The 19,173-nt window shown below is 34.2% G+C and overlaps 1 protein-coding gene across 1 annotated transcript in view; it reads left to right on the top strand.

Annotated features, from left to right (window-relative positions):
• LOC149064605 (TATA box-binding protein-like 1) overlaps nucleotides 1-17,940 on the top strand; it is a 50,408-nt gene extending 32,468 nt beyond the window's left edge. Inside the window, exons 4-5 of the mRNA XM_089255404.1 lie at nucleotides 9,341-9,435; nucleotides 12,947-17,940. Coding sequence (XP_089111530.1) covers nucleotides 9,341-9,435; nucleotides 12,947-13,134 — 283 coding nt within the window. The 3' untranslated portion in view covers nucleotides 13,135-17,940. The remainder of the gene's footprint in view (nucleotides 1-9,340; nucleotides 9,436-12,946) is intronic.
• The last annotated feature ends 1,233 nt before the right edge of the window (nucleotides 17,941-19,173 follow it).

The raw sequence follows: 19,173 nt of genomic DNA, 5'->3' as shown, positions 1-19,173 counted from the left end.
ATTAGATAAAGATTTTGTAGCTTTTGGTTTACTCACGAACAAATTCATTAAATTGAGAGATTTAAAAGCTGAATATTGTGTATGAACTTGATAATTTAATAATGGATACACTTCTGGACACAGAAAATGTTAAAGATGAGGAAATTTTTTAATGAATCACAGGGTGTAAAAGAATACACAGACAGGTTCATAACAATTGAACGATTATTTTGTAAAAAGACCAGGGTAGCTTACTCTGTTCAGAGTGAATCTGTCATGAGCATTCATTCTGAAAACAAAACAAAATTTAAGCTTCCCAAGATTGAATTAAAACATTTGATGGACAATCGATCAATTTTTTTCCATTTTGGGCACAATTTAAGCAGATCCATGAGTTTCAGGAGTTATCTGCTGCAGACAAATTTCGTTATTTTTTTCGAGCAATGCAACCAGCCACAAAGCAAAAGAGTTTATAGATGCGTACCAGGTAATGGAAGAAAACCACCCGAAAGCTATAGACGCATTGGAACAGCACTTCTTGAAAAAGGAATTAATTAAAGTGTATGTTCGAGAACTATTGAAATTTGTCAATAATATGGGTAATCAGGGCCGGCTCAAGCTTATTTGCCACCCGGGAGTGAAGCCTCATATGCTGTGCTTAATGGCAACCCTGGTAGGAGGCTGACAGGGCTCTAATGAAGGGGACTTTGAGATAAACCTGATTTTTGTTCAGAAGAAAGCCGTACACGATCGTTTATCGTACCAAATGTGCATGCCCATACATCCAGCTTTTGAAGTTAATTTTTTGGTGTTTTTTTGTTTTGTTCCAGAATTATTCTACTATTCTTAATAATGCCAGGTAACTTAATCCTTGAAACCGCACTTATTTTTATGAGCCATTATCACTTATCTTATAAGGATGATATACAAAGAGGTTATTTTTATATTAAAGTTTTTTCTCAAAGGTATTTCTGGTACTCCAGGGACCGGACAAGTGAGAAGCCGAATTTTTCCTTTGCTTTCATTTGACTGTTCTAGAACAAATTCTGGGTGAGAGAACCAAAATGCACACTTGCCCCATGCGATAGAGTGCAGGGGGTGGCTCTTTGCAATGTGACCCTTTGCGGCTGCACGGGGCACCGCTCAAGAGGGGTGCTAAATCTGAGGTGAATGGGTTAAAAAAAGTTCCATTGGCCAAAAAAAATCAAAGAAAATGTTTTCCGTCTGCTCTGGAGGGGGTGCGCAAAATCCCAGATGATAGGGTAAAATTTTGTTTTTTGTTAGGAATTGTTTGGATAAGTTTTGAGATAAGGTGCATGACCCCCAAGAGTAGGGCTCCCGCTGGGGACCCGGGACTAAATCCTTATAATCTTTCTTTTTTTCACACTATAAATTAACTGTAGAAGGAGCCCCGTGGGAAATCCGGCTTGGATCCCACAAAACATTCCAGCCTATGGGCCCTGTTGCAGGATATAGGCAAGAGGTGCAAAAATATGTCCAGCATGGGTACAGATTTTGTCTCAAGCTGCCCAAATAACTTGCATTTTTGTTTCTGGTATTACTGTCAAAGGCCCTGTCTATTTTCTCAATGTTTCCATCTTCAAGGTACGACTTAAAAGTGTGATGTCATTATGAAATTTTACTGTGTTAAATTTTGGGATCTTAACTGAAGTCTATACTGCTGCCCCTTAAAACTTGCCGCACTCCTTGCATCCTCACTTAAGCCACTCCTGTGAGTAATACTGGGAAAACATCTTTGAGCAAATTGGTGGATAAGATTGAACCCCATTTAAGATCATTGGAATCCATGGGGGGTTAAGCAGGAAAACAAATGGGGCCTGGTTGTATCCTCTAGTTGAAAGTTGTTTAGGGGAAAGATGTTTTAAGAGCGTGACAGATATTCAATTCCCCTCCATTTCCTTCAGTCATTAATGGTGTTCTTGATGTCTCGATCCTCACCCACCAACAAACAACTGGGAACATGTGCAAGACTTTCAAGGTTAATGGCTTTTCTTCACTATGAAGTCGAAAATGAAGAGAGGCCGACTGTAGCTAGACAGGGCTTTCATACAAATAAGGAACCCTTTAAAGACGAACAAAAACTATAGAGGTCATCATCACCCCTTCCTACTGCTATAGATTGCACACAGAGATCAAAACCAGCTGCATTTTCTGTGTTTGCTCTCACAAAATTAGGGGCTACCCTATAGCCATGTCCATGCTGTTAAATGACAGAATCACTAAACTTGAAGAAAAAAGATGATTAAAAAGGGGGGCATCTGGCAAGGTTCTGTGGGAGTTTTGTCTGCTGTCATGTATGCAGCAAACAGCACTATTTATTACTCTGCCCAGGTATTCCTTCTTGAAATGATAATGCGTCCAAGGACTCGGAAAAGAAAAACTGCACATGAGTGATAAAGACACTGAATCAGTGTCATTATTATGACACTGTTTTCTATGGCTTCTACTTTCATCGGGTCAGGCTGGATTCCTTTGTGGTCTATCAGATGACCTAAGAACCTGACTTCTGTGACACAGAAGACACGCTTGTTCTTGTTGAGGATGACGTTCCCATCATGTAACCGTCGAAGCACATATCTGAGACATCTGTTGTACTCTTCTTGAGTAACTCCCCAAACTAAAGTGACGTCTGTCAGGTTCGTCATGGCTGGAATACCCTGTAGATGATCTGCAATGCCTTGTTGACAAACTTCTGGAGCTAAAGAGATTCCAAATGGAAGTCTCAAGAGTTGAACCTTCCAAAAGCCGTGATAAAAGTTGTCAACCTCTGAGCCTTTTCTGCCAAACTCCTTTTTTAACATCCAGCTTGGAAAATATTGTGGCTTCTGGGGGTATATCTGGCCCAACAGATGATCAACTGAAGGTAACAGAAAATTTTCATGTTGAACGTTACTGTTCAACTTCATCAGGTGGATGCAGAGCCTGATATCTCCATTTGGTTTTGTTGCTACATAAGCAAAGCACACCATTCATTAAGTTCTGTGAAAAATTTGGTTATTCTATCCTTCCATATAACATTGAGATGCTGTTTTACTTTATCCATCAATGGTATAGGAAGTCTTCTTGGAACGTGAACTGCAAAAGGCATGGCAGGAGGCTTCAGCTTTATTTATTATTCTCCCTTCAGTTCTCTCAAGTCTGTCGAACATTTGTGTGAATTCTTTTTCCAAGTTGACTTGGTTAGGCTGTGAGCTCTCACTTCATTGAATCAACTTCAGTTAGAGGCAACGATCTCTTGATAATAGCAGACGATGAGGTATCTTGATCACATAGACTTTTGCAGACATAGTCGCTGCCTTGCAAGTTAGCTGGCACTCGAACATTCCCTTGACATTCAAGTTTGCTGCACCAGGACTAGAAAGATTCTAGTCAGGTGGCTTCAGTTTCAGAAATCAGTTTTTCTTCCATTTTTAGAGACTGGCTGCGATGACAAACTGTCACGATGCAGAAGAAAATTAATGGATCCCAAAAAATATTTCTGTACAATATTTTTATTCAATAATATAATTCTATTCTTGAAATGCTGTAATTTCTAATAAATGTGCAACAAAATAAATTGTGATTGTGATAGCTCTTTATGAACATATGTTTGAAATAAAAAATTTTTATGACAAATCATGTGTGCAAGTTCTGTGATTTATAAATCATGTTTCTATTTTTTTTTTATCATATGTATATATAGTTTTTTAGTTTTCTTATTGCACTTTTAATTGGGAGTTTCTGTATTTTAAAAATATATGACCCATATTTGTTATGGGCATTTTTTTCAGCCACCTCGTTGGCCATTTTGCCTTTTGTATTAATAATTAACTGAAATAAAGTACAATGTCAAATGAAAGTTATTTGTTGGAAGCTAAGTATGAAACAGATAGATTGGTAAAACATCTTTAATATACACTTGTATATATATTTATTTAAAATATTGAAGTATTCGCTTCCACTAACAGATAAGTGCTCACCCATAGAAAGCTATGTTCTGATTATACTTTTAAGACTGAGTAAAAACCACGGTTCAAAATACAGAACTACAATAAGCTGTAAGGCAGTTAATTATTTTTAATTACAAATTATCAATAATTTAAAATTTAGTTACTCCAGAAAGAATTTGCAGTTCATTGCTCAATGCAGTTTTTTCGAAGCAATAAATTTGATAAAAAAAAATCATTTAAAAAACAAATTGATCTTTAGGTGACACTCAGTATTAAAAATAGTATTCAGCAGGGCCCTCAGGTGAAGAGGTGCTCTTGGTGGGGGGGACTAAACCAGTGACCTTAATTTAGAATCTTATATTTTGTGAAAATTCAATTTTTTAAAAATTTTTCTTTTTCTTCAATATCAGACCCACTTCTATGTAGCTGGGCTCCAGATACTCGTTTCCTCAAGTATCCAAAAGCATGAGTACTTGAAAAGATTTCGAGGGTGGGGGGTGGCTGATGAGCTTGGACAACAATAAGTATTTTTACTATTATATGCTGTTTACAAAATAAAAACTAGCTAACGATATTAGTGTAAAAAAAAAAAAGTGCAAAGCACAAGTAACAAACATATATGGCGAGTAAAAAAAAATCCCTCGGAAAAAGTTTGTTTACATGAAATTGTTGCCACAATCACTACAGAAAAATGATTAGTAGTAGTTGTAAAGTTCAAACGTCATCCCGATTGGTAAAAGATCTGTTACTTTTGAAACCAAAAATTTTCTCCCCTTTAACTACTATTTCACATCTCGTGACCTTATGAACCGGTAGTTTGTGGTTCTTCGTGGTTGCTCTCAACTACCAGTTGTTGAAGCAGTCCTTAACTTCTTTGCTCTGATCGGTAGTTCATTCAGACTAATAGTTACTAAGCAATAGAGATAGTTTACCCTCAACACTGTCAAATTAAAGGACATTTTAGTCCTACAATTTAGTATTTTGATTGCTAACTATATTCTAATGTTATGCACTATAAGGGTATTGTTTTAAGTATCAGTGATTATCTAGGTAATTTGATAATAGAAATCAGCATTAAGTGTATGGTGTAAAAACTCCTTAAACAATTGTTATAAAAAGAGCATAGCAGATGTTTATATCCATACTAAATTGGAATATCGAATTGTTCCATAGTTTCATAACTGCAGAAATCTTGCTTTTTTATAGCATAATGACAGACATTTTTTGTATGATTTCTGAAGCAAAACTGTTTACTGAAAGTCAGGCAGCAAACGGTGTGAACTGCATACAGTTGTTGCTCTGTTAATGACCAATAATGGAAAAAATAAAAATCCATTTATACAGTACTGTTTTAATTTTTTACTTGTTATATGGCAATGCTAATAGTTAATGCATGTAATGGACTACATAGTGTAATGTGTTGAAGTAAATGCAGTATGTATGCATTTTTAATAAATAAAATGTATCATATCAGGTGATAAATTTTTAATAATTATTACTCACCACTAATTAATAATTTTATTTATTTTCAAATTATTTACTTTACTTTCATTGTGTGTGTGTGAGAGAGGGGGGGGGGCAGTATTAATTTATTAATTTATTTTTGAAGGCCGGGATGCATGTGCCTTCTGCCATGGATATCACTTTGTGAGAAACTCTTGCTTCATAAAATTTGAATCTATGGCCCTCTTGCTAGCAGTGAGCGACGATGGTTGATTTCTTTTACATTCTTGATTTTTAACACAGTGAGCATGTTCATTTAATAAAGTGTTTTCTAGTATAATCTAATCTTTGATGTAAAACCATAACGTAAACCATCAAAAAACGGTCATGTATCAAAACCAGCCAACCCTGCTCAATGTTGATGGGTTTCTTTGCAAGCTTTAGTTAAACTGCTTAATTAAACTTAGAAATCAATTATTAGTTTGATTCACAGGGGTACCAGTGAATAATGGGGAGCAGTTTTAATTTATAAAACTTCTCTATAATAGATTCTCTTATAAAGAAATAAAAAAAAAGTTCTCTTGTATGAGAACTTTGTTGTATACAGTCAAACCTCTCTTTCTCGAAAACTTCATTTCTCGAAGAACTCTATATTTTGAAAAATAAAAAAATTGTATTTTTTTTCTTTATTAAATCAATGAATTTTCACCTCTGTATCGAAGTCATTTTCGAAAAACTCTCTATCTCGAAGGCCAAGCCCAATGATGGTAAAACTTAAAACACTAAAATTCTTTATTTTTTTTTCATGTCAAAATTCATTTTCCGGTTTTCCTCGTGGTTTTTCCTCCGGTAAAAACCACGGTATTTACCGTACTGTCCAAAACCTTGCCAACCCTGATTAAAATGCATTGAACGTTGAGATTTCAAGTGTCCAAATGAATAACATCTTTCGTAAGGGCTTGTATACCATTAAAAAACATAGAAAAGGATCCTCTGAGAACAAAAAAGTAACCACTGGGAATGCAAAGGTTTTTTCCAAAAAAAGGACAAGAATTCATTGTGAGTGCATACTACATCTCTGAAGAAAATGCCTACAGATTAAAATTTTCAGTGATAAATAACCAAAACATGTGACCAATTGCTTGAAAGAAAATGCCTAAAATATGACCACTAGCTCAAAAATGTGCAAAATATGACTTGTCATAAAAAGGTTTGACATGCCAGAAGAATCTGAGCCCTACAATAAATCCATCTGCAATGATATTTTTTAAACCTTTTTTGTAATTGCTTATAGTCTTATGTTAAACTCCTTTCGATACAACGTTATCCTTTCCAATGATAAACCTCTCTGTAATGGTATGTTTTGAGGAGATTTTGATACTGCTACAACAATATATTTTTTATATTTCACTTGAAATATCCTTCAATATTTTTTTTTATTGTCACATAATTTAGCTCTTTTGAGGATGTCCAATAATATTGGTATTGCCTAAAATGAAGTTTTTTGGCATTAGAGGGTCATTCAAGTATTATGTGAGCATCGATGGGGGGTTGTTGGGGTTTCAAGTTTGATGACCAGGGGAAGAGGGGATTTGAATGATGCTTACATCATCAATAACCCTTTATAAAAATAAATTATTCTTAATGGCATCTTTACTGAGATTGCAGTTTGTGGGCACCTGAACTAACATTGCTCCTTCCCTATCGATGAGTCCTCTATAGAGCCACGTTAGTAATCCATAAATGTTTCATGGTTCTTTCAAAGTGATCTGGAAATGTGTTGCAGGACACTTAAGTGCTCTGAAACTGCATCTCGTGTGGCTCAAGTGATCCCTAAATATGCTGCGGATCACTTAAGTAATCTGTGAATGTGCCATGGGTAACTTTTGTGATGTGGAACTGCACTACAGGCCGCTTATGTACACTAAAACTTTCCTTTTATGTTACTTAAGAGATCTCTAAATGTGCCACAGACTGTTAAATTATCTGGAATGGTGCCACGGGTCACTTAAGCGATCTGTAAATGTGCTGCTTTGGTCATTTTTACAAAATCAGATTTGAGGATAACCAGGCGACATTTTTGGACTGGAGGCCATGGGTTTAGCATATATGACTCAAAGGGTGGGTTGCAATGAATTTCTTAAAGAGTAATTGTGAGTTCTTGTGATTTTCGAATTTCTAATCCAAAAAACATATTTTTTAGAGCTTAAAATTATTATATATGTTCTATCCTGAATTTGAAAATGCAAAATATTTTTGTCTGGTAAGTTTTTATGGTGGTCGAACATGTATTATCCCATTCACCAATCTCCAGTTTTTCCTGCAATGAACCCAAGTTTTAAATTTTAAAAAAAAACAGTCTCGTACTATATTCATTAAATCTATTCCTTTGAGGTACTTAAGATAAATATCTGCATAAAAAAAATATTTAAAATGGATTAGAAAATTTTTTTGAAATGATTTTACAACCTTATCGTGAAAACACCTTTACAATCTTTCTTGGCCAACAGAGATTTAAAAAAACACATTGAAATTATTTATTGCAGTTTATTTTATTGCTTACTTTGTAAAAAAAAAAAAAAATATCTTAAATTTTTTTTTTTTTTTAGTATACGTTCTGTCAGATATCACAACACATTTGAAAAATTTCAAAACATGCACAGCGCAAAGTCCATCTCTTAGCAAAATTCAGAAATACAAAAAACAATCGCGCCGTGTAAGTAGCGATGAATTCACCTTCAACGGTGCAATTCTTCTCTTCAACCAAGACGGAGTTAACCTTCAAATAGCATTAATAGTAACAAAAAAAAAATGATTACAATAACATATAAAGGTGTTTCATTTCAAAATCTTATTATTTTTTGAAAAAATTGTTTGCATCAAATAAATGTTCTATTTTCTCGGGGGGAGCACATAAAGCTAATGAAATTTTGCTTACCAGGGGGAGGGGGGGGAGGAAATATCCAAAAACCTGCAGGCGTAATACTCTTGAACAGCCCCTTGCTACTTTTTTTGTATTGCAATAAATCCCTTAACAGGGGCAATACATCCAACTGAATTCTGTGTTTATCCACTAATCACAGTAAAAACATTTGGTCACAAATAAATGCTGAAAAGTGCATTCTTTGGTGCTACTAACAATGATTTAGAAAAGGTGCCAACACCCCTAGGGTTTTAGCTCCGGTCGTATTTTTTGCAAAATGTAAAAGAAAATCTTAAAAGGCAAAAGAAGCAGTAGCCACTTTCGCAAAAATGCATACAGGATGTACGAGAGAAACGAGTAGACATACAATCATCAGTCATTAGCATTTTGCTAAAGCTTTTCTCCCCATTTTCATTTTTTTTCGAAAGGAATTTTTTATCTAGCTTAAACCCTGCAACACCCACATAAATTTGTTGGCACATGAAGATAATGTTGCCTCTCGATATAATACTACTCCCTCCACAATGATATTTTTTCATTTCTCTGCAGAATATAGTTTTGTCAATGTTTCACAGTATCTGCATTGACCTGATCAGCATAGATAAGCAATATGAAATTCATTTGAAATAGAAAAACTTTGTTGTATGTGAAAATTCATAATATCAATGTTTGTGTTTTAGTGAGTCCAACTGTATTTAGTTCTTTGCCACATTTTTTCATGGGCACCCAGGAAGTTGCACCTATGGAAGTTGATGAAGTGGGCATTTCCGTTAATAAATTTTGGATTTTGTTCTCGTAGCTCTCTAAGAAAATAAGCTTATGTGCATAAAGTTTTAGTTCCATTGAACGCATGTTATTTACCCTTTCAATAAGTAATAACTTTGAATGAGTTCACTCATTCTTTTTAGTGCATTCTAGTTAAATAATGCATACTTGCGCATATTATTAATGACATTCAAGATGCACAAGATCAAAAAGTATGGTATATTCTTAATATTTCTCTGGTTTTGTGTATCAGGTTTGATGCTTTTTATTCACTTCTTAGCTATGAACCAGAGCTACATCCTGGGGTGACGTATAAAGTAAAAGATCTGAAAGCAACTATGAAAATATTTTCAACTGGTAATATAACCATTACAGGTTAGTATTTACTATTGTCATTGAGAAATTTGAAATTATTAAGCAGATCCAGTCATAATATTACTTCATCATTATTATTCATTCAATCATTTAGTTCTCTTCATAACTCTATAGCAGTGTTCCCAAAGATGGCAATGGAACGGTCTGGGGGGGGGGGAGATAGAACCTACAGGTATAGTATGGGACCCTATGGGTTCTCTTGATATGGGAGGTGGCAATAGAAAAAAAAGTTTTGAGGAATTGTGTTCTGTAGCAGGGGTTCTCAAACTTTTTCCACCTTCGGTGCCCCTTTCCCCTATTCAATGTTTATTTGCTAGCTACACCGGCTCCCTTGAGCTGTTTAACAAAGGATATTTTTGAAAACCTTTGTTAGGGTCACCGCTCTGTGGCACCCCGGCAAATGATGGAGGTGCACAGTTTGAAAACCCCTGCTGTATAGCATAGTTTCCCAAACTTTTTGTTCCATTGCCCTCTTTTTCAGAAATCTTCTCCTTTTATCACCCCCCAACCATAGGGTTCTATGTTATACACGTAGCTTCTATCGCCCCCTGGACCATTTCACTCCCACCAGGGGGCAATATTGCTCACTTTAAGAACCACTGCTCTATTGGATGAAGGAGTGCTCTTTTGTGCGCAGTGTTATTTTAATATGTTCTAATAGGTTTTTTTTGGACTGAACACAACACACAAAACGTACAATCAAACTTAGAAAAACACGAAACAATAAAACTCCACAAAAAGTAACAACGTTACGATAACACAGACACTGTGACCCCAAGGTGCTGATACTCCATGCTAGATGATCTTCATGCTAGTTTTAAATTCAGCCTGATTTTTAATTGTTTCACGAATAATATTGGCAGTATTATTAACTAGCTATACTATCCGGAGCTGCCCGGGTTTTCTTCGTGTGAGGCTTTTGGATAACGTTATATCTCCTTCTTTCTTTGAAGGACATACAAACTGTGTCTAAGTTAACCAATATGGCGCCTTTCTGCATGACTCATGAAAGAAACATCTAGATTTAAAGAAACGTAGAAATGAATATACAGGGTGTTTCAAAAAGAATCATTCAATTAAAAAAATCGTAACTATTCAGCTTTTAATTGAATAATGTATAGAAAGAGGGAAATCTCAAGTTTCACACAGTTGCCAATAGGTAGCTGGGAATGGAGATGACTTTGTTTGCTTCGACGTGCACGTAACGGATTCTGTAGTCATGTGGATATTTTCCCCCGATGATCGTATTGGCAAGACAAATTTCAATGACCGATATTTTGACTTTAAATCTTATTAACGTAAACATTTCAAACTCTTGCATAGTGATTATCATTTCCAGCAATTATTGATAGATTGTTGTTGTAACTAATATAAAATTAATGTAATAAATATTCATATAGAAAAATGGCCATTCCTTATTGTCGCCTTCTTAAAAATTTGTCTAGGAAAACAAAAAAAAAAACATCAGGTATGCTAAATATTTGTTGCAAATGAACACCCTGCTCGTTACATGCATAAATATTATCTCGCTCAAGTATGGTGCAATAAATAATAATAACAAGGAAAGCGATGCCAGCATCATCAAGACACAAAAAATATTTTGAATGAGGGCCAGTAATTGGTCAGATGAGAGGGAAAATATTTCGCCCTGTATTTTCTTTCTTGATCTCAACCATAATTTTCTGGAATTGTCATGTGGTTACTTTTTGACGAATATCTGTGGAACGATCGTGGAAAACCAATCCCTGTCTCTCAGATTATTCTTTACAAGCATCAGGGGATGGTAGGCCTCCTGCACCTTGTGTTCTGAACCTCGGTGCTGACTCGTCAGTATGTCATTATTCTATATGTAACTTTTTTGGTGCTATAACACTAAGTCTTATCGCATTTTTATAACTACAGAAATGACTGTAATGCAATAAACAAAATTAGCTATTGAGTCTCGCTTATCCGACATCTCATTGCAAAAATAAATAAAATAATGCATCAAGTGGCACCAAGAACTGCAAGTTGTGAGCGTAGTCTATTTTTTGTTGATTTGGAACTACTGCAGCTACTTAGTACCCTGTACATTTCCTCCCCCCCCCCCCCCCCCCGGTCTACACCATGGCTCATGTATTTGCCATTCACGGGTGTCTGTTGAAATTGAAAATTGAAGAACAAAACATAATTGAAAATTGAAACACGTCAATATAAAGGATGTTACTTATTGGGTTGCAAGGGCTTAGGCTGATGTAAGGGCTCCAATAATTTCCAAATCATGGAAGAAGCTGCTAGGCGATGATAAAAGTATGGAAACGGAAAGCACAAATGAAACCGAAGAAACCATTCTACCTCTAGTGCAATCTATCTCTGGATGTGAAGATACATCTTTGCCAGAAATCAAAAGTTGGATGAAAGACGATGATGATCAGTATGAAATAACTGATGAGGAAATTGTCACTCTTTTCAATTGCGATATGAACAAAATTAAAGATCAAGCTTGAGAGGCTCTTGAGGCTCTAACAACTGCAATTAAAGAAGAGTAAACATTGAGCAACACTGCAATAGCAGTAGAAAAGCCAGACGCATCCCCACATTAATATTCACAACAAACCTCTAATAAATAAGGGAGAGCAACACTGCAAGTAAACATTGAGCAACAAGAAGCTAAAGAAATTGACATAATGATGCTGCAAAGATGGCGAAACTTGGCAGCGAGGAAATGGCACACATCAGAAAAGCAGACTAAGATCAAATTTTTTTTTAATCATCACAAAACTGAACTTTTTAACTACTGTATTTAACTTCAGAATATTCTGTAACTAAGTTCATTTTTTCAGTTAATTTTTTCTGTTTTGTTGTAAAAACATGATTATTAGGCCAGGATTACACTATAAACGTTTCATAAAATTTCATTTATAAAACTTTAAAAATACAACCAATAAGAGCATTGGTTGCATTTGCTTGAACGAAACTGGTAACTTTATTGGTTACATTTTTCAAGTTTTATGAATGAACTTTTATGAAACTTTTATAGTGTAATCCCGGCCTTAGGCTCGTAATGTGTAAATTATAGTATAGTTTGCTGTTTAATAGTCTTTTTTGTAACACCTCCCTATTAGCTGGCATTCCGCTTATCCGACGTTCTCCCGGCCTGTTTATGTTGGATAAGCGAGACTACTGTATTTCTAAAAAATATTTTCTGCAATTTATAATTTGATAGCATCAATATGGGAACATAATGTTTAAGTAGCAACAGCGTGTATTGAAAAAAGAATATGATATAATTGACAAAATTAGTTTAAGTTTCTGTGTATATTTTATGGATTAGAGTTGTGCATTAGAAATTAGATGGGAGTGAATATGGGCGTTTTGATATTTGACAAAGTAAGAAATTTGCGCCTATTCATCTCCAAGTTATCCAAATAAACCCTGTTTGTGAATTACCACAGGAAAAACAATCAGTTTCATTCATTTTCTTACGCTTCCTCTCCAACTAATATACTAATAATTTGTCTGTTTATTACAGCCCCAGCAATCGAGAATGTTCAGAAAGCAGTGGAATATATATTTCCTCTAGTTCATGAATATAAAAAAGATAAGCCTGCACAACTTAGAAACTGTCGAACTGTGGAATTCTTGAAACAAGAAAATGGAGGAAATGGTTTGAATGATGAACAGCTTTGTCATAAAGTAAATGCTGAAGCAAAAAAGTGATAATTATAGGAATTAGTGACTTGGAACTTTTTCGAAACAAATATTTATTTTGCCACAGTGTTTCATGTATCTTTCTGTGACTTTTTTTTTTGTTGTTGTGAAAAATCGAACTAAAATTCGACATTCAAATGTTCATGTATGAAAATTCTTATAATTTCAGTTGACACATGGTCAACTAGAGACTGACCACTTTTTTTACTGATTCGGTTGATGAACTTCAAGCTTTTTTTGTTCTTTCTATCATGTGTGTTTTCTAATGAACTGTTATGGTTGGAGTTATGTATTGAATTTGCTGTGAATTTTTGATGCAGAATGATGCTGAAATAAACAAATAGATAAGAAATAAACAATAATGAATATATTCATTAGACAAACTCCCATTAAAATTTATAAAAATGTGTAATTCGAAAATATATTTGTACTGGTTTTTTTTCCTTAAAATTTTTTATGATTAATAGGTACATAAAAAATTGGATATGTGTATATATAGAATGTTATAATTTAGTTTAACTGTTCTTTATATATCAATGGGCTAGTTCAAAGTGGCAACAGCTCAGAATTCGCTGTTTTGAGATATCAGCATTTTGAAAATTCACTTTGTATGGAACTCAGTGGGAGCCGGCTCACATTGAATTGCAGTGAGAAGTGTATGAGCAAAATTGAAGTTGAATTATCAGCAGAATTGAATTATCTATGTCTACACTGGTGCGTTTTTGCTGCAACAGTGTGCTTTCTACTTTCACAACTGATGTCAAGCATGACATAATCACTCAGGCACGACTTAAACTTGTTGGAAGGCAGCCATTTTTTTAAGAGGCATTCCTCTTGCTTTTGCTTTACCAGGTGTGGTTTTTTGTTGAATTTCCCTTTCCTGAAGATTCAGTTTTGTTTTCAAAAGTTTTTCCAATTTTTATGATATTGTCCAAACAAACTTAGAAATTTTTGAAGATTTCCAATCACGTAGTGCATTACAGGATATTATTGCAATAAATTTAAATTAACTGTAATTATAATTACAAAATTATAAATTAAATGAGCATTTTGAAAAATATTTTTTGGTCAAATTTCATATTAAAATGCAGGTTGATTTGCATTACGGAGGTTTTCTGTGTAATTATAAAGTAATTCACAAGCTTTTCCCAGGGCCACCTCAAACACATGGGGCAATCCATACAAGGTGTGAGGACCTTAGATGTGTTGGAGAGCTATTTAGGGTAATGAGATCTAATGCGCTATGATTTTTTAAAGTATGTAAAATTGGTACACCCTCTGAATATCACTTTCCCCCAGAGGCCCATGGTGCTGTTAAAACACGTGACTCTTCCACATTCTTTCAAACATTTCGTAGACACACACAAAGAATACTTAGTCAACTGTTGCAGAACAACTGTTACAGGATGCAGGACTCCTTCACCAGTGCCTGTTTCTTAAATGGGCACTTGTCCTTTTCCCTTCTTATTTCAGGAGCCCCAAAAATTGGATATCCTTTATTTTATTTATTTTATTTTTTTAATTTACAACCTTTGCCATAGAATATTGCCAAACGTGGAATTTATTTTGAGAATAATTATATGAACTTGTTACATAATTACTATAGCAGGAAATTTCATGCTCATGAGCACTTGGTCAACGTCCCAATTTAAACACTTTGTGCAAATTGCATCCTACAATTAAAATCATCTCCTTTCAAGAATATTTATGCCAAACTTGCTGCAAGATGGCATCCTTTTTGATGGTGGGTGCAGGCAGTGTGCTTGCAACTGGAAAAAGTTGCCTCAAAGAATATTTATAAAAGGGGGAAATTATGTTTGCCTAAGACCCGAATTCATAAGGAACAGTCTGTGCTCTTCAGCATACTAATAATCTTTGCTGTTTTCTCAAAAACTGCAGTATTATGTAGATTTTATTTTCATGAACATTATTATAGCTGCAACCAGAGGCGTACATATGACCGACCTTTGGAGAAGCACACAAAGTTTAGTGGAGAGTGCACAAGAAATCTCTTCTAGAGAAGTCTTACGAACTGTTGAGAAAGTATGGTATTTTAAGTTTTGTGAAATTTCTTTTGATATTCTGATTTTTGTACAAAAATATTTTTTGATCATGTTGGAGGTAGGCACGGGTCACCATACTCCGCCACTTTTTATTACTATAAAAAATTGTTTAATTTTAAAAATCCAAGTTTTTTATATCTGTTACCACAAATTTAGCTTTCTGGTGTATCAATAAACACTTGAGAAAAATAATACTGCACCGACTATAATTTCGAACGAAAAAATTATTTGAATATGTATGAGATTATGACTTGAAAAGTGAGTAAAGAATAGAAGAATACAGTTTTCTCAATTTATTTGACTCGTCTATATTCTGATAAAGTTAGCAAACGAGTTTGGAATAAATTAAAAATTTAAATTAAATCAAGTTGAGTCATTTTGAACAATTTCGTCTATATTTTGCCTGTTGTGGTGTTGTATTTGTATTTCCCATCTTTTATTGCTCAATTTTTCCCTTACACTTTTTACATTAAAACGTAGAAACTGTATCCACTACTACAGTTGTGTCAGCAATCTGAATTGAAAGGTTTTGCCTTATAGATGTAGACAGAGAAAAGGCCCACTACTCGAGCTGAACTATTCTTTAAGAATAATAAAACAAAGTTGAAAGAAGGGGCAATAGTGAGGACATAGCTATTGAGCATATAAGCATTGAGGGTTGGAGTGGATACTTAGATGTATTTTCCACCGTTCTCATGGTGTGCCTAACTCAAAAATATAATTTTTAGTGTTGTTGCCTTCTTGAACCATCCCGTCGGTATATTTCAATACTAATTTCTTCAAATGCTTCTCTAAAACTCAATATTCAGTTGACGTCGCTTATTAGAGTCACAGATAATGTTATCATTCAAGTATTTTTATCACTCTTGCTAAGTATGGAATGGACCAATATCGTAGCATGGGGGAAAATTTTATTTATTGTTATGAAGACATTTATGCTATTTTTTTATCTAGTTTTTTTTTGCATATTTTGACGCTGAGATTGAACTGGACTCATTTTTCCCCTATAAAGTATTGTTATCAGTTTGCAAGACTAGGTGAGAAGTCAGAATGTTAATTTGTATTGATGAAACTTTCAATTTCCTAATCAAGCCATAATAGCCGCTATGATCTGTGTATATGTAGTGCTTCTTTTGGAACGGCCTCTCCATAGTGAAGGAATGTGTGAGGTGAAAAATTTCCCTTCAGTTCATAAGTTTTTTTTAACTGACCACATTCACATAAGCCAGAAAATTTTCACAAGGGAATCCATGAAACAAACCTTACATTATAAGAAATATAATTCCTAATACGCATTAGAAGGTTTCATTCTAACTGATCAATTTCTGAATAGAAAAAATATTAAAAGGGGGGAAAATCCTTTTTTAGAACTAAAAAAAATATTCACTATTTAACATTTCGAAATTAGTTATATCGAAAAAAAGTAGTTTCCAATTTGACTAAATGGGGCATATGGCTTGCAACTGGAATTTTTTTTTGGTATAGTTATCAATTGGTTATTGTTATTAGAGAACCAAGTCCTGATCTGATCACATTATGCAGCATGTAATGTAGTATAAAACTTGTATGCGAAAAAGTAATTTTTTTTTTAAATTTACATTTCTAAAATCTTTTTTCCAACTTTCTAGGACAGTTTCAATAGTCTGAAGCTAATAACATTCATGCTGAAGCTTTAATGCACTAGTACAGGGTTGGTTAATATCTCACTATTCAAGGGCCAACATAATGGTAAGCTGCAGCGTCTCGGGTCGCACCAGGAATACTTTGGTGTATAAGCCGCACCTGTAAAATTATATGGCAAAAACGGGCAATTTAGTCAATAAATTTCACCCTAGGCTCCACATCTTCATGAACTGATACATATCCTTTTTTTTTCTGGCTCCCAGTTAGTAATTTTTGATGCATGATGCAATGCATGTTTTTTTTTTTTTTTTTTTTTTGCAAATTAGTCCTTTCAATTTTATTCATAGTTTGAATTTTACAGACAAAACATTTTTCCTACAATGTTTCTGAAATTACTTCTTTCCTTTACCCCTGATTTGGTAACCAGTGGGAGCGGCATGAGTCGAATAGACGATCAAGGAATGTATTCATGCACCAGTATTTTTGATAGGAGTTTTATTATTAGGATGAAAAACCTGCTAAAAGTCAACAGTAGTATTGACTATCATGGGTAAACACGTGATAATACCAAGATAAAATAGAGTAGCTATGGACCAGACATTTTACCTGCAGATGTGAAAGGATGTAAAATAATGGTGCTCCTGTCCATGAGATTAAGCGGATACAGATTTGTGATAGGGGCCTACATGTATTCTTATTACTTGAGTTGCCTTTTTTGAACAGAATATCAGTATTTTGGTTTGAGAAAGGGCGTCACTCTGCTTTAACGGGGAATGCCACTAACCTGCTATATCAAAATTTAGAGATGATTGCTTTCTTTTCTGTTTTTGACAAAAAATCATATACTCTTTTGTTCAACAACACAATATGAGCCCACCATCCCATATGACACATTTTTACTATTTGGAATTGTTGAGGTCTGTGTATATTTGAAAATATTGAGGTCCTATAGTTTTTATTTGGACTTCCTCGAACTTGATCAGGTGTAGTGAGGGTAATCTCATCAAACCAAAATTTCCCTCAAAAATTTCCATTTTGAGTAAGTTTCCCCCACAAATTCAGAATTAATGTGCAGCCACCTATAGGTAAAATATGTACTCAAGTATTTAGCTTTAGAAAAGCATCGCACAAAATAAAATAAAAAGAGGAAAATAAAGTAATTTTTTTAATCTGATAAAAACTCAAAATTTCTCACAAATGCTAAATGATGATCAGATTAAATCAGATGATTAATCTATTTGCAGCCAGACACTATTGTCGTTGAAGAGCTAGTATTATGTTCTAAAAATGAAATGCAGTTGCTGATTGGTCGAAAAACGTTAATTTCAGGATTTTTTTTACCAATCAGCAACAACATTTAATTTTAGTGCATAAAAATCCTAGCCCTAAGAGCTGTTGTCAGAGGCAGGAACCGGAAAAACCAGTCTAAAGTAAAATTGAATAGTTGTGAAAAATTTACTTTTTACTGTAAATTATATGAAATATGCAAAATATACCTTAAAATTTTGAAAATATACTCTATCACGTGAAAATAGTGAAATATGCAAAGACATAGAAATCAATCCCTATTAATTACCATTGTCACTAGAAATAATGAATGCAAATAGTTAATCAGGTCTGCTGTGGAAAATGTTGACTTAATAAGGAAATAAATTTAATACGCTGTAATTTTACCTAGCCGTTGGCCGAACAAAATCACCTCACGGACCAGCTGTTATTCACCCCTGCACTAGTATATGTATAGCGAATTACTGATATACAAAAATAAAACAACACAAATTAATATGATAGAACTATGTCACGCTATTAATACATTTATATATATATTTTTTTGATAGTTTGGACTGAAAAAGTAGGATAATCAATTACAACAGCACCCTTATATCCCCCCCCCCCCCGATATATTTACCTCACTTAACTGTACCCATTCCTCTATATATTTCTAACTTGTGTAACACATAACATGCAGAAACATCTTATGTGTAAATGTGTTTGACCCCAAGAAGTTAAGCTTGTTTCGTGTTCTTGCTGGTATTGTCATCTGCCTTCCGTATTTTGAAGTGCAGGTGGTAAATGCTTAAATTCTTTTATTTTATGTTAGTTTTCATTTAAGCATCATTTTGATGGTCCAATGAAGCCTGCTGTCTACGAAGATACTGTTTCAGTACTTCCTATCAGAAACCTGATTTTTTGTATCTTGATTTGTAAAAATCCCAAAAAGTGACTAAAAGAACTAAAAGAAAGAAATACTAATAAAAACCCTATTCATTTTTCAGTCTTCACTATCCTAGGCTGAGGATGTTGTCAGAAAAATATTTTAAACTCTTAATTTCCCATATTTTTCTCAGAAAAATATGGGAAA

Source organism: Pholcus phalangioides, unplaced genomic scaffold (genome assembly GCF_987345545.1).
Source record: "Pholcus phalangioides strain wild (caught in Gottingen) unplaced genomic scaffold, Ppha-v1.0 ptg000042l_1, whole genome shotgun sequence".
NCBI lineage: Eukaryota > Metazoa > Arthropoda > Arachnida > Araneae > Pholcidae > Pholcus > Pholcus phalangioides.
Note: the sequence above shows the minus strand (reverse complement) of the source record. Positions and strands in the feature narration are given on the sequence as shown.